We start from the raw sequence: 14470 nt of genomic DNA, 5'->3' as shown, positions 1-14470 counted from the left end.
AGAGTATTGCTGTTCTTTGAAGTGTTCTGCATGTGCTTGTCACGACATTATTTTACAATGCTAACATCAGTTCCAACATTAATCTTAAGGGGTTCAAATTATTTTTATTTTGCTGCTGTGATTGGGTCCCACAGAATGTCTTCATTGGATAAATTTAAGTTGGTGTTTGGTTATTTATTTAAACCACCCATCCCATTGAGTTTCATAGGTAATTCAGAACTCCATTTTCTTTCTTTCTTTCTTTTCTTTTTTTTTTTTTCCTGGAGACAGAGTCTAGCTCTGTACCCCTGGCTAGAGTACGGTGGGATCATCACAACTCTCTGGAACCTCAAACTCCTGGGCTCAAATGATTCTCCTGCCTCAGCCTCCCAAGTAGCTGGGACTACAGGCAGGCACCACCACACCAGCCTAATTTTTCTATTTTTAGTAGAGATGGGGTCCTGAACTTGCTTAGGCTGGTCTCGAATTCCTAAGCTTAAGCAATCCTCCTGCCTCAACCTCCCAGAGTGCTAGGATTACAGGCGAGAGCCACTGTGCCCAGCCACCAGAACTCCATTTTCACAAAACTGAGAATTCTTCCCAAATGAGTCAATCTCTAGGTGTCTAGCACCCAGGGCCATTGCTATAATTTCTGGAATTGTAGACTATGGCGTCCAGAGGGGCTCTGGGGTCATCCCTTGATCTCTGAGTTGAACAAACAGGCCTAGAGAGATGACTTGATTTTGCCAAGTTCCAAAGCCTGCAGGGCTGACCCTCTTTTTACAACATCCACTCAGAACAGCACCGCAAAGCAACACTGCCAAAAGGAGATTTTAGAATTCAGTTCCCAAGAATGCCAGTAAGCCTGATACTAAGGATTACAGCTTTATATTGGGAGGTGGCAGGTGTGTGGGAGAGGTGTAACTTAAGCGAGTTGAGTCTTAGACAACAAACAACAAAAAACTGTCTTTGTGCCACAGCTTCTGAATGCCCATGTGAAAAATACAATAAGGAAGAATGAAAGCAGGCCTCGTGTTTCATTCCTGACGTTTCACTCCGGCTTTCTTGGCTCTCCAAGATCTGGGCATAATATGCCGCATTGTGTATGATTCGACTCTGCTCTTTTTAACTTATTCTAGCTTCGTGACACAGATCTATCTGTTTCCTCTTCTCCGATGTCCACTTCTATGACTAGTATTTGGAGACAATGACAGCAATACTAGATCCCTTAGGACTTAGTGGCATCAGATTTCATTTAGTCTGTAAAGTACCAGGCCCTCTCCTGAGCATCTTCTCACGGCAAATCTCCAATGCCACCACAAGCTTTCCTTGTTCTACCAGTCTGTTACCTGCCAAAAGCAGGCAGAAGCTTCCTGTAAGGGGCGGAATAGCATGAGTAAGAGCAGGGCAGGTGCAGTGCCTTTGGGAGCGTACCATTAGGTCACGAAGTTTCTCCCCACTCCTCTGCAATGACTCAGACCAAGCCAGAAATATTAATATGAGAAGCCTCACCAGCATCCGGTGTTCAAGCCCCACCCACCCTTAGGGCTCTCAAACCTCATTGGTGGCAGTGGCCACAGTGTCATTTGATGCTCGGGTTGCCATGACAGCCCAGTGTAGCTGGTTTCCAATGAAACCTGCCTGCCTATACTTGGCAATTACACACACAATGAGCAAAATTTTCTATCCCCCAGGATTTGAAAGCATGAATGCCGCTGAGGGCACCTCCCACTCCAGAGCATGGCTTTCTTCTCCAACTGCAGATTAACTGCAAGACAAAGATAAAGGGAAAAACTGGACCAGCTCCTAGAATAAAAGCTTGCAGGAACCTGACTCACTAGCAGACATATTTGAACAGGGGAAGTGAGAACAAAACACAGTAGTGCTTCTGGGACACTGAAGAGCCTGGGAACCAAAGTGAACTTCTCTAACATGTTTTCACAACATCCTGGAGGCCTCTTCCCAGCAGAAATCATGAGGCCAGGCAAAGGATGTCTGCTGCACCAGTGCTTCTACCATTCCAATTCTTGGTTCACCTGCTGAGTCTGTGCTGCCCAGATGTGCTTTCTACCTTGCTTCGACCAAACCAGCTGCTCTCCCCAACCAGGAAGCTGATCCATTCCCTTGAACGGAGCCAGTAAAAGGTGTGGATCCCTTGCTTCTGCAGGCCAGGGACTAAGCTGTTCAGAACAGAAAGTCCTGCCTTGAGGCAACCCCTTGGGGCAGGGCTGGCAAGGGGTGCATAGGACACTGGGAAATGGAGCAGTTAATTATTAAAGTCAAAAATAGGTAACTTTCAAAGGCAGCCAGCCAATTCAGGCCATAGGGCAAGCAGGTGTGTAGATAAAAGTTCCTCACAAAAGCTAGCGCCACCGCCATTTCCGATCTTGTCTAAAATGAGCAAAAGGCAGAAAGTGACACCCCCTCGTTGCGCATTAAATATGAAAATCTCAGGCATAACAAAGACTCCATGAGACCCTGACTCCCAGAAAGGGCTTATAACAGACTAAGGATTCTCTCAATGCCTACACTACTGCAAAAGGTGTTATTACATCAAAAGTCCCTATTAGCAAAGACAAAATGAACATTTCTTAAACGTAGCAATTCAACTCAACAAACATTTTTGGGGTACCTATGATATGCCAAACACAGGGCAGAATCTCCTTCCTTTCTGACTCATTTTTATCCAGAGTAAAGAGAAAAGATTGAAAATAGCCAAAGCTTAGGAGGTGAACAAGGTCACTCCTGCTATAGGCAGGAGAAATCTCAGCCAAATGGCAATTTCCTTCTAATTCTGAGGGCTCTGGCAGGGGTGGGGAATCTACGGCGTCGGGGCCACATGTGGCCCTCCAGATCTCCGTGTGCGACCAGAACATATTTGTTCCATAAAATTTGAATTTAGTCAAAGGACTGCACCCTTGCACAGGTTCCAGACAGATTTGGGCTTTTCTTTTTTTTTTTTTTTGAGACAGAGTCTTGCTCTCACACCCCAGGTAGAGTGCAGTGCCATGGCATCACTGTAGTTCACTGCAACCTCAAACTCCTGGGCTCAAGTGATCCTTGTGCCTCAGCCTCCCGAGTAGCTGGGACTATAGGCGTGCGCCACCATGCCCAGCTAATTTTTTCTATTTTTAGTAGAGACAGGGTCTCACTCTTGCTCAGGCAGGAGATTTGGGGGTTAAATCTCAGCTCTACCTCTCTTTAATCATTTAACCCTGGGCAAGGTATTTAACTTGTCTGCATCTCAGGTTCCTCATCTAGGAAATGGGAGCACTCCACTCACCTTGGCTCTCCTTAAGACCTGATGTGATAACCCACACTTAGAGGGACCAAAGGGCTTGCAAGGATTAAAGGCCCCATACGTGGCAGACTCGTAGTGGCTGTGGTCATCCCCAGAGGGGTGCCAGCCTCTGTGCCTTGAGACTCTAGCCTCTCCTGGGACTCAGCTCCACCCCTTCACCCTTCCTTCTGGACCCAAAGGTAAGATGGTTGTACTGAGGCAAGGGGAGTGACCTTCCAGATGCCAAGACCCCACCTCCAGGTCCAGGCAATTGGGTTCAACTTTCTAGGTGCACGCTCTGCCCTTCTGGCTGTCCTCCTTGCACTGTTCAGTTAAGCTAAGAAACACTTTAATAGTTTGTCCCTTACCTTCAAATGGCTTTCTGTGACAAATGCTAAGGCAAATCTTTTGAATTCAACCTTCTTTCCCTCAATAGCCACATTGGGTGATCATAATGGGTAATGTAGCTTTTACAGTGGCCATGGAAAGATTCTGGACTGAATTTTGTGGGCTTCTTCATTGCGTAACACTTCTCCCCAGTACCAAAATTGATTTTAAGTCCTCCTTTCCTCCCCATATCCGTTTTATTCCAGAAAATCGATCCCAGATCAGCCCTTAAACTAGGAGTTTTTCTTGAAGCTGCCATTACCTTAGGAAACTGCTCTGCAGGTCCAACCACCAGCAAAATGGTGGGTCTCTTTTCCGTGGCCTCAGCCCTTCCATCCTGTTTCACCAGAAAGCTTGATACCTGGTCTCCCCGAGCAGGGGCTGGGGTGCCTCTGACTTCATGATGGTTCCCCTCTGTGGAGTCTTGGCACCCGGCCCTAGGGAAAAAGCTAGCCAGAAAATGCCACAGCATCTGCAACATCACAGCTTCCTCCAAACGCTGCCGATGGTGACTGTTCACTTTTGAGGAATGTGACCACAATACCAAGGCTCTCTGGCTACACAGCTGCCTGGAAGACTAGGCTGGAAGCTCTCTGCATGCAAGGGCTGTCTCCTGCTTTTTCAGATTGGCCAGCACTGCTGTCGTGCCTGGCCTGAGAAGTAGCTCACTCTGAGGGAGCCTTGCCGGGAAGCTGGCAATAAGGAGAAAGCAGCTGGAGCTTCTTCAATAAAAACTCACTTCTGCAGGTAACGGTGATCAAATGTTTGGCTTTCTTTTTAAAAAAGGAAAAAGCGACAGCCACGCAGACCTCTCACGGAGGCAGAAGCAACTTCGAGCTCGCAATTATTCAGCTGTCCTCGCTTATCATGCAAGCCAAGGACCCGAGCATCCAGTCTGCATTCTCACTGCAGCAGGGCCTGGCCAATCACCTCTGCCGACACTACCAAGTTCATTATCCCATCACACACCAGCCCTCCAATCACAGGCTGCTGATTTCCTGCATGAAGCCTGGTAATTCTGCAGGGAAGTGATGAGGCTGGGCTAACAGCATCCACCCTGAGCTGGATCATTAGCAGGAGCAACTTCCTACTCTCCACCTGGGCTGCTTCCGGAACTGCATTCACCATCAAGTTCAACATAATCAACAGTCCTTGGCAACACTTCCTAAGAGCATTCTAGCAACACTTTTCCTTGTTCTATTATACGATTTTCTCCATCTCCACCAGAACACATACCATAACGTAGTTATCTCTTATCTCCCTCCATATAACAAGCTGCCTGGAGGAAGGGACCAAGTCACAGACCTTTCTACCCCTAGGACCAGGCATACGTAGGTTAAGTCTGTAGACTGAACTGAGTAAATGATCATAAATAAAAAGGAATTAATCTTTGTTCACTATTTCTAAGTTTACTAGCAAACAAATGCAGTGCAACTACTGTCATCCCTCACAAAGGTGACCCTTTGATACAGTGTTTATAACCACTATTTAAAAAATACAAGCACATAAAAAGTTTAGTAAACTCCTGGAGAGAATATGGGGAAACATTCACCTTCATACCCTGCTGTGGGGACATAAGTCACTGCAATCTCTCTGAAAAGCAATTTAATCACAGCTCCCTACATTTCAAAAGTACAAACGCTTTGACATATTTCTGCATTTGGGAATTAATCCTGTAGACAGAGTGACCCATGTGGGAAATGTATATATTAATACACACAATGAAAATAGCTTTTGTAGCCTTGTTTATAATACCACACAAGTTTAAACACAACTTAAAGTCTTTGAAAGGGGAAAGGGTGCATAAATTATGGTGCACCCATACAATGGAACCCTATGCAACTGTTAAAAAGAATAAGGCAACTCTTAGAGTGCAAGTACTATTATGAAATAACCCGTTAAATGAAAAAACAAAAAGCAAAAACAAGGTGAAGAAAGAAGATACTATGCTGCCACTTATTTCTAAGCTTTTATTCATGAAGAACACCTTTGGAAAGTTACATAAAATTGGAGAAAGGGTCCGGATGCAGTGGCTCAGGCCTGTAATCCTAGCACTCTGGGAGGCTGAGGCAGGAGGATACCTCCAGGTCAGGAGTTTGAGACCAGCCTGAGCAAGAGTGAGACCCCGTCTCTACTAAAAATAGAAAGAAATTAGCTGGACAACTAAAAATATATATATATAGAAAAAATAGCTGGGCATGGTGGCACGTGCCTGTAGTCCCAGCTACTAGGGAGACTGAGGCAGGAGGATTGCTTGAGCCCAGGAGTTTGAGGTTGCTGTGAGCTAGGCTGAAGCCACAGTACTCTAGCCCGAGCAACAGAGTAAGACTGACTCAAATAAAACAAACAAAAAAACAATTAAAGACTTTAACAGACATACAAAAGCTGAGAGTATGTATCACTAGTAGATCAGATTTGCATTACAAGAAATGCTGAAGGGAGTCCTTCAGGTACAAGGAAAAGGATACCAGATAAAAATCTGCATCTACAGAAAGGAATGAAGAACACCAGAAATGGTAACTATGTGAGTAAATAAAGGAATTTTTTCTTGTTATTTAGATATCTTTTAAAAAGATAAGTGACTTTTAAAATATTTTTTAATTTTATTAAATTGTATATTATATATAATTATATGTAAAATTATATAAAATAGTAAAATGTATCAGAAGCTGGGTACACTGTTTAAGATTCTTTTTTTTTTTCCTGAGACAAGATCTTGCTCTGTTGTCCTGGCTAGAGTACAATGATGTCATCATAGCTCACTGCAAACTCAAACTCTTGGCCTCAAGCAATCCTACCACCTTGGCCTCCAAAGTGCTGGGATTGCAGGTGTGAGCCACCATGCCTGGCCAAAATTCTTAAACTATATGTGAAGTGGAATAATAACTGTTGAGGTAGGCTGTGATAAAGCTAAAAATGTGTCCTATAATTCCTAAAGCAATCATTAAAGAGAGTTATAGCTAATAAGCCAACAATGGGGAATAAAATGGAATTATGAATAGTACTAAATTGATGTAAAAAGAAGGGCAGAAAGAGAGGGAAAGTGAGCAAAGAACAGATGGGACACACAGAAAACAAATAGATGGCAGATTTAAACCTAATCACATCAACAACAGTACATGTGAATGGTCTAAACATCCCAATTATCAATAAAAGGTAGAGACTGTCAGACTGGATAAAAAAGCAAGATTCAGCTATATATTACATACAAGAAACACACTTTAAATATAAAGACATGAATAAATTCAAAGTAAAAGGACAGAAAAAGATATACCATATTTAAATAATCAAAAGAAAACTGGAGCAGCTATGTTAAGACAAAGTAGAGGCCTGGTGCGGTGGCTCACACCTGTAATCCTAGCACTCTGGGAGGCCGAGGTGGGCGGATCCTTTGAGCCAGGAGTTTGAGACCAGCCTGAGCAAGAGTGAGACCCCGTCTCTACTATAAATAGAAATAAATTAATTGGCCAACTTATATGGAAAAAATTAGCCAGGCATGGTGGCGCATGCCTGTAGTCCCAGCTACTCGGGAGGCTGAGGCAGGAGGATTGCTTGAGCCCAGGAATTTGAGGTTGCTGTGAGCTAGGCTAACGCCACGGCACTCGCTCTAGCCTGAGCAACAAAGTGAGACTCTGTCTCAAAAAAAAAAAAGAAAAGAAAAGAAATTAATGCCCAGGAGTTCGAGTCCAGCCTAGGAAACACAGGGAGACCTGGTCTCTCTCTCTCTTTTTTTGGAGACAGGGTCTCGCTGTGTTGTCTAGGCCAGAGTGTAGTAGCGTCATCACAGCTCACTGCAACCTCACATTCCTGGGCTCAAGGGATTCTCCTGCCTCAGCCTCCCGAGTGTGTGTACCACACCCAGCTAATTTTTTTATTTTTTGCAGAGACAGGGTCTCACTTTTGCTCAGGCTGGTCTTGAACCCCTGGCCTCAAGCAATCCTTCCACCTTGTCCTCCCAAAGTGCTAGGATTACAGGTGTGAGCCACTGAGCCTGGCCCATAGATCCAATCTCTTTAAAAAAAAAAAAAAAAAAAAAAAAAAAAAATATATATATATATATATATATATATGGAAAATACCTAAGTATTTGTAAACATTTAAATAATACAATTCTTTCCTGAATCATGACACAGGAAAAAAAAAGAAAAAAAATAAAGAACACAATTCTAAATGCCTCATGCGTCAAAGAAGAAATCAAAAGAAAAATTAGAAAGTATTTTGATTGGTGAGAAACCACAACATATTAAAATTTGTAGGATACAGCCAAAGCCATAGTTAAAAGGAAATACCTATATTAGCAAAGAAAGGTCTCAAATCAGTGACTTCAGCTTCCACCTTAAGAAATCAGAAAAGAAATGAACCCTAACCAAGCAGAAGAAAGAAAATAATAAATGAAGTGAGATTAGAGACTATACCTTATTTATCCTAAAATTTCCCCTGTCTCGAACCTCTAAGACAGGGATCAATGGAAATGAATACCTTGCTAATATTTCTATTAAAAATTTTTTTTCATGTCTGCCATTTCCTCATGGGTTAACACAGTACATCTCTTTCCTCATACCACAGCATCACCTAAACCAACAGTATCTGGTAGACCACTGGTTTCCTTGGGTTACATGCCAATTACTATTATACAACTCCAATCACAGCTAGCTTTCTTGGTATGAGGGACCACCCATAACTAGACACAGGGCTGGCAAGTGTAACCTTCCTGTAATTGGAGCTTATTAACTTCAACAAAACCTGGTTAAGACAAGGATTCACCTGCAGAAGCTGTCCATTCTTTTAATGAAATGGGCCTCTAGATGGAGGTAGTGAGTCAAATGACTGGCATGTCACTTATTGCAAATTACCCTGAAGAACTGCCTAGCAGGGTATAAAGCCCAGGAGAACCACACAGGACAACTGGAGATTCCTGAGGGAGTCTTATGACAATGATGCAGAGAAAGCTCCCAAGACCAACCAACTCCAGGCAATCTCCAAGTTTCATTGTCTACCTGCTTAACTACCTGCCTTAGAATTATTATTAACATTCAGAAGAGATGTTGTCAGAGGGAAGGCTACTAGCACTTTTTTTTTTTTTGGAGGAAAGAGTTTATTAATTTGCTGTCAAATGAGGGGGTTGGCAGACTCCCCTCTTAAAGTACCAATGTCCTGCTTCTGAGCAGAAGTACAGAGGGTTTTTTATTTTATTTATTTCAGCATAATATGGGGGTACAAATGTTTAGGTTGTGTGTTGCCTCCCCCACCCCCCCAATACAGAGCTTTTAAAGGTTCTGATTCATCCCATCTTTGGCTAAGAAAATCTCTTGACCTCTGCCCAGACAATTCCCTTGAGCCATCTCCTGTGGCACAGAGAACAAAGGACATTCCCCTGCCCCTCCTGACCACTGGCCTGAGGCAGGGATGCATGTTTTAGTTTTCGAAAAGGGTGAGGGGGTTTTGAAGACACAGAAAACATTTTCACCCCTTTTTAGGCCATTTTCTCTGTTACATATTCCCTGCTGTAAATTTTACCCTTCCGCATCTATGTGAGGAGGGACAACGTAGTCATCAAGCTACTTCCTGTTGAATTGGGGTGGTAGAAAAGGGCATAAGCAGTAACCCCAACCGTGAGGACAAGGTGAAATGGACTGTCACCTTGCACACAAAGTCTGATAAAGGGCTGGGTTAGAAAAGAAACATGGATACTACTATATGTGCCACCTGGGGTTTAAAAAAAATTAATAATAAAATATAAATTAAAATTAAAAAAAGAAAAAAGAAAAAAAGAAAAGAAACGTGGGACCTCTGGGAGCAGGGCTGATAGTTTTACCCTGTAGGTGATACAAGAGAGCGGCTTCTGCATTCAGAAATTATATACAGAAATACCTGCACCAAACGAGGTTTAGGATAACACACCCGGCAGCATGACAGATCAAAAGAAGAGGCCCAGGGAACTCCTCACTAAGGAGTGTCCCTCTACCCTATAGGCAAAACAAATAACCAAAGTAAGATTGGCAAAAGTAACAACATTTTCATTTTTTCCTTTTTCTCACTTTATTTATATTGCCTGAAGGCTGGCCCCTCCACTGGGGGATACACCCCTCTACTTTAGTATGAAGGACCCACGGTTTCACGTCTGACAATTTTGACGAGGTGTGAGTTGTCAGAGGCACCTCATAGGGTTCCGTTCACTTCTCTGCTTCCAACTGGGGCAGGGCCTGAAAGAGGCAATCTCATGTACAGTGGGTAGCACCTGACTCACTCATGTGACACATTGCTTTATTCTATTTTTTTAAAACTTGTGGTTATATTACCAGACTTACTTTGGGGCGTTAGGAAGGGTCTCTAATAAACTATTTTTTTAGGGGCTTAACTTAAGCCTGCTTCTAAAGAGCTACCCTCATCCAGGAGGACAAGCGGCAACACCCTACACCCTATCTCACTTTAGATGGGTTTCCTGTATCGATTCTAGGATATATGCAATTTCTATTTTAGATGTAAGGCTTTGTTTACTTGTTGGGTTACCTCCGCTACAAAGGAGGGTCCACTATAGCTCTGTACAGAGGAAAGGAGCCCATGAACATTTTGATGACCTACAGGACCACTGAGTCCCCTGTGTCCAATTTCTTGGTGAATAGTTCACCAGATTCCCAATAAGGGTCCACTCGAAGAAGTGGTTTACGGGCAATCACAGGACATTGTGCAGTGGAGAAGCAAAGATCCCCCCAGTGGGACCTCTGGAGTAGCCAATCACAGTGATACCCTGAGCTGTCAAGCTGTCTGTCCACAGCCTTCATCACCAGCATGTTGTTCTCCATTTGCATGGCTTCTTTCTGGACTGTTGATGCCCATCATCCTGTTGCCCTCCGAGGCCTGTCCCTGTATGTGTGCAGGAACTCAGCCAATGCCCTGTCAGCTCCTGGTAGGAGCCCTTCTTGGAGTGAGTTTGTTCAGAAGGATTCTGTAACCTCAGATGCTCCTTCTCTCCTTTGAGTAGGACAAGCCTCTACTCAGCCTGAACAGGTAGCTACCAATACAAGCTTAGGCAGCTGAGTGAAGCTGCCCATCATTAAAAAGGGTGGATCCCATATGTTGGGCTCTAGGGGTAGCAGGTCGCCTTTCTGTCCTTGGACTGCAGCAAGCACATAAACAGTTAGTTATAAACAGGGTCCTCTAAAGTGAGGTCCCACCAAATCCATCAAGGCATCACACTTCCAGTGTGTATATTAACCTGCTGTTTGCAAATTTGTCAATTGCAGGTTCCACAAGTCCCCTGCTAAGCTCCCATCAAACAGGGTAGGAGAGCCCTTTGAAAGACCCCAATATAGTTCAGCAGCATTGCAAGGCCATCCCAGTCCCAGGATCCTGCCACTCAAATGCAACTGAGTATCACTCATAGTCATTTGTACAACATCATTAGTGGCATGTAGATCCTGAATGTATCCATACTCACTGCTATGGAGAATGAAATTCTCCTTGTACGTCCTGGGGTCCCATCAGCCTATATGGCCTTACTCACTTGTGGTAGCTTTCTTCTTGCCAACGCTGTAATGATGTGCAGGTCTGTTGAGGCCTGAACTTTAAATCGAACTGTTCTACAATGGCAGTCTCCTGCATGCTTCACCAGGCCCTGGTACCCATCCAGCAGGAGCTTAGCAGTGCCCTCAGAGGTGAGTTTCTGTCACTTTTGGAACAGCTCCTGGTGCCATTGCCTGCCTAGATCTGTCCCCTGGGCCCGCAGCAGGGAGTTCGCTGCCTGCCGACGGCTGCCTCACTGCTACCTAGCTTGCAGAGTGCCATGTGCAGCTGGTGCCAGGGACTGGACCACAGCAGTAAGGTTGAGGGGGGTCCCTCCTCCAGACAGCTTCTGCCCATGCAGCTTGGCACCGATAGAATCACTACTATCAATTTGCACGTGGGGCTTCAGTAGAGAGGCACGGAGCCCACCCGAGGCTTCTCTAGGGATATTTGGGTTGTGGTTACTAGTGAGGGAGGGGCCCCTCCTTTGTTGTCTGAGTCCTGGACTTGAAGGAACCATTTAATTTCCTGATGATTTCTTGTTACCTGGAATGATTTGCAATTTGGGGGCAGGGTTCTTTCCAATGTCCTTTTTTTCCCAAAAAGCACATGATTATACCGGACCCAAGGGTGGCCTTTCCTTTTGACTGTCTCAAAGGATCCTTGGCTGGTGTAGCCAGCAGAACCACAAAGGTTTTAGTTTGCTTTATTAACCGGCTGTAAAGGATTCGTGCTAATTGCCTTGCCCTGGCTATGGGTGCCCTTTGGCCAAAATGAGCTCCCTGCTGTGTAAGGAGAGACCACTCCCAACAGAGTCATAACCTAATGGGTGTGGGATTGAAGAATTAGTTCGGGTGGCAACCCCCAGCCTCTCCCATGGTGCCAAGATGGTGGAAGTGGCAGGTGTTCCTTCTCCCTTGCTGTGTGGGTGCATCAAGGGGCTGCAGTGGGCTGCATGTGACCATCCTCCCTCCCACTGGGTCCACTCCTGGGTTGTGGCCCCATCCAGCTGCAGGGTTCTTGTGAGGGCAGGAGGACCTCATTTATCAAAAATCTTACAAACACAGGTTATTTTGTATACCATAAACAATGAGTTTATGGTATACAACTCAACGTTTTAAAATGACTCAACGTTTTAACTCTGTAGTGGCAGGTTGACCATTTGAGCTCTGAATTTTCCTTGATATAATTTGCTCTTTAGTAAAAACTTGTACACAAGACCAGGCGCAGTGGCTCACGCCTGTAATCCTAGCACTCTGGGAGGCCAAGGCGGGCGGATTGCTCGAGGTCAGGAGTTCGAAACCAGCCTGAGCAACAGCGAGACCCCGTCTCTACTATAAAATAGAAAGAAATTAATTGGCCAAATAATATATATAGAAAAAATTAGCTGGGCATGGTGGCGCATGCCTGTAGTCCCAGCTACTCGGGAGGCTGAGGCAGCAGGATGGCTTGAGCCCAGGAGTTTGAGGTTGCTGTGAGCTAGGCTGAGGCCACGGCACTCACTCTAGCCTGGGCAACAAAGTGAGACTGTCTCAAAAAAAAACAAAAAAAACCCTAAAATCTTATTTGAAAGAAAGCCAGGCTGGCTGACTGATAATGAGGACTGTCTTGGCCAATTAGATCATATGGAGAGTCTTTTCCATAAATTGAATGAGCCAGATCTGCAGCTCTAAGGTTTGAACTGAAACCAAAACCAACAAACAAAAACATTTAAAACAAATGTACAAAATGTGCAAAGGGCTAAGCTGTTTTAAAATTTCTTTTAGGGTGGTACAGGAGGCAAAAGTTTGAAGAATCTCTTTTATATACTGACAAATGGTAACAACTTGCTATTTCAGAGGCACAACTGTAACAGGTGAAGAATGTCAGTCTCCACTGAAATGAATCAACCAGCTAATTGAAATGCTCAGCTCTGATGTGCTGTCCTGGCCACCCTATTGGCGGCCCAAGTTTCAGGCTTTAAGGCAGGACCATTAAATACCTTCCTGCCCATGACTCAGCCCACAATTACATGGATGAAATGAAGCCAGGAACTTGCCTCAGTTGGCACAAATGAAACTAAGGTACTGAAGATGACAAAACTACAGCGATGGGAAAGGTGAAATTCCTAATCTATTTCCATTTTAGGAAGTAAAACTGAAAATTTAGCTCTGGCAAAAACTCCCTGAAGAAAACTCCTGAAACTGTGGAAGAGAAAGAGAAATCTAGCACAGAGAAAACAGTCTCTTAGATGACTTCTGTCTACTCCTATTGAAAAGCCAATCCCCATCGAGGTCCCAAGTTCAAGATGAACGCCTATTAACAAAGATGTCTTTTTCTTTCCTCTAAAAGAAAGCTAGAAGTGTCCAAAATTAACCCAACTCTAAGTGTAGGATTTTGAGATGTTAACAGATGTTAACAGGATGTTAACACCTGAGATTTCGGCCCGGTGTGGTGGTTCACGCTTGTAATCCTAGCACTCTGGGAGGCCAAGGCGGGAGGATCGTTTGAACTCAGGAGTTCAAGACCAGCCTGAGCAACAGAGAGACCCCCATCTCTACTAAAAATAAAAGGAAATTAGCTGGACAACTAAAAAAAAAATACATACATACATACATACATATGGAAAAATTAGCTGGGCATGGTGGCACATGCCTGTAGTCCCAGCTACTCCAGAGGCTGAGGCAGGAGGATTGCTTGAGCCCAGGAGTTTGAGGTTGCTGTGAACTAAGCTGATGTCATGGCACTCTAGCCTAGGCAACAGAGTGAGACTGTCTCAAAAAAAACAAAACAAAAAATGGGTAAAGTTCTGCAGAAGCAAGAGTCTGCACAGAAACATGGCATAATTTCTTTTTGTGCTCTTGTAAGAGCATGATCCTCCTTCAGATTAAATATGTGTCAAGAGTAAGGTGCACAGGGGAATATCATATTGAGGATAGTGCATAATCACCTAAAATGATCAAAAAATTCTAAGGCAATCCAACATTGACCAGTGGGAGCCACGCAGTCTGTACACGTTCAGCCTACTTGTTGCAGCCACTTTATCTTCACCCTCTCTTTTCCTTCTCACCCATGAAAAGGCAAACCAGCAGATTCATTATTAAAGCAACACTAAATGTTTTCAGTTTCTTAAAATTGATTTCAGGACTGCACTCTACATCTGAGATCGTCTGAATCGGTGCAAAGTTAACTCTCACCAGCTGCTTGCTTTGCATTGTGCAAAGAACTGCAAGGAGAAGTGAAGTTAAGGGTGTGAAACCTACCCCAGGCTGCTTTCAGCAGATATGCATCACAGCTGTTCAGGGCATGAGGGCAGCTGGGAGAATGATGTGTAAGAAATAA

At 44.2% G+C, this 14470-nt stretch overlaps 1 protein-coding gene across 4 annotated transcripts in view; it reads right to left on the bottom strand.

Moving 5' to 3' along the window:
- SLC25A25 (solute carrier family 25 member 25) overlaps positions 1–14470 on the bottom strand; it is a 36263-nt gene that overhangs the window by 13347 nt on the left and 8446 nt on the right. Inside the window, exon 1 of one of the 4 annotated variants that reach the window (XM_012772053.3) lies at positions 3909–5060. The exons of 2 other annotated variants lie outside the window; for them this stretch is intronic. In XM_012772053.3, the coding sequence (XP_012627507.1) occupies positions 3909–4127 (219 nt within the window). In that variant the 5' untranslated portion in view covers positions 4128–5060. Of the gene's footprint in view, positions 1–3908; positions 5061–14470 lie in introns of those variants that run through there. One more of the 4 variants, XM_012772054.3, reaches the window with a different exon arrangement.

Source organism: Microcebus murinus, chromosome 12 (genome assembly GCF_040939455.1).
Source record: "Microcebus murinus isolate Inina chromosome 12, M.murinus_Inina_mat1.0, whole genome shotgun sequence".
In the NCBI taxonomy this organism is placed as follows: Eukaryota; Metazoa; Chordata; class Mammalia; order Primates; family Cheirogaleidae; genus Microcebus; species Microcebus murinus.
This window is presented reverse-complemented; position numbering and strand designations above follow the sequence as displayed.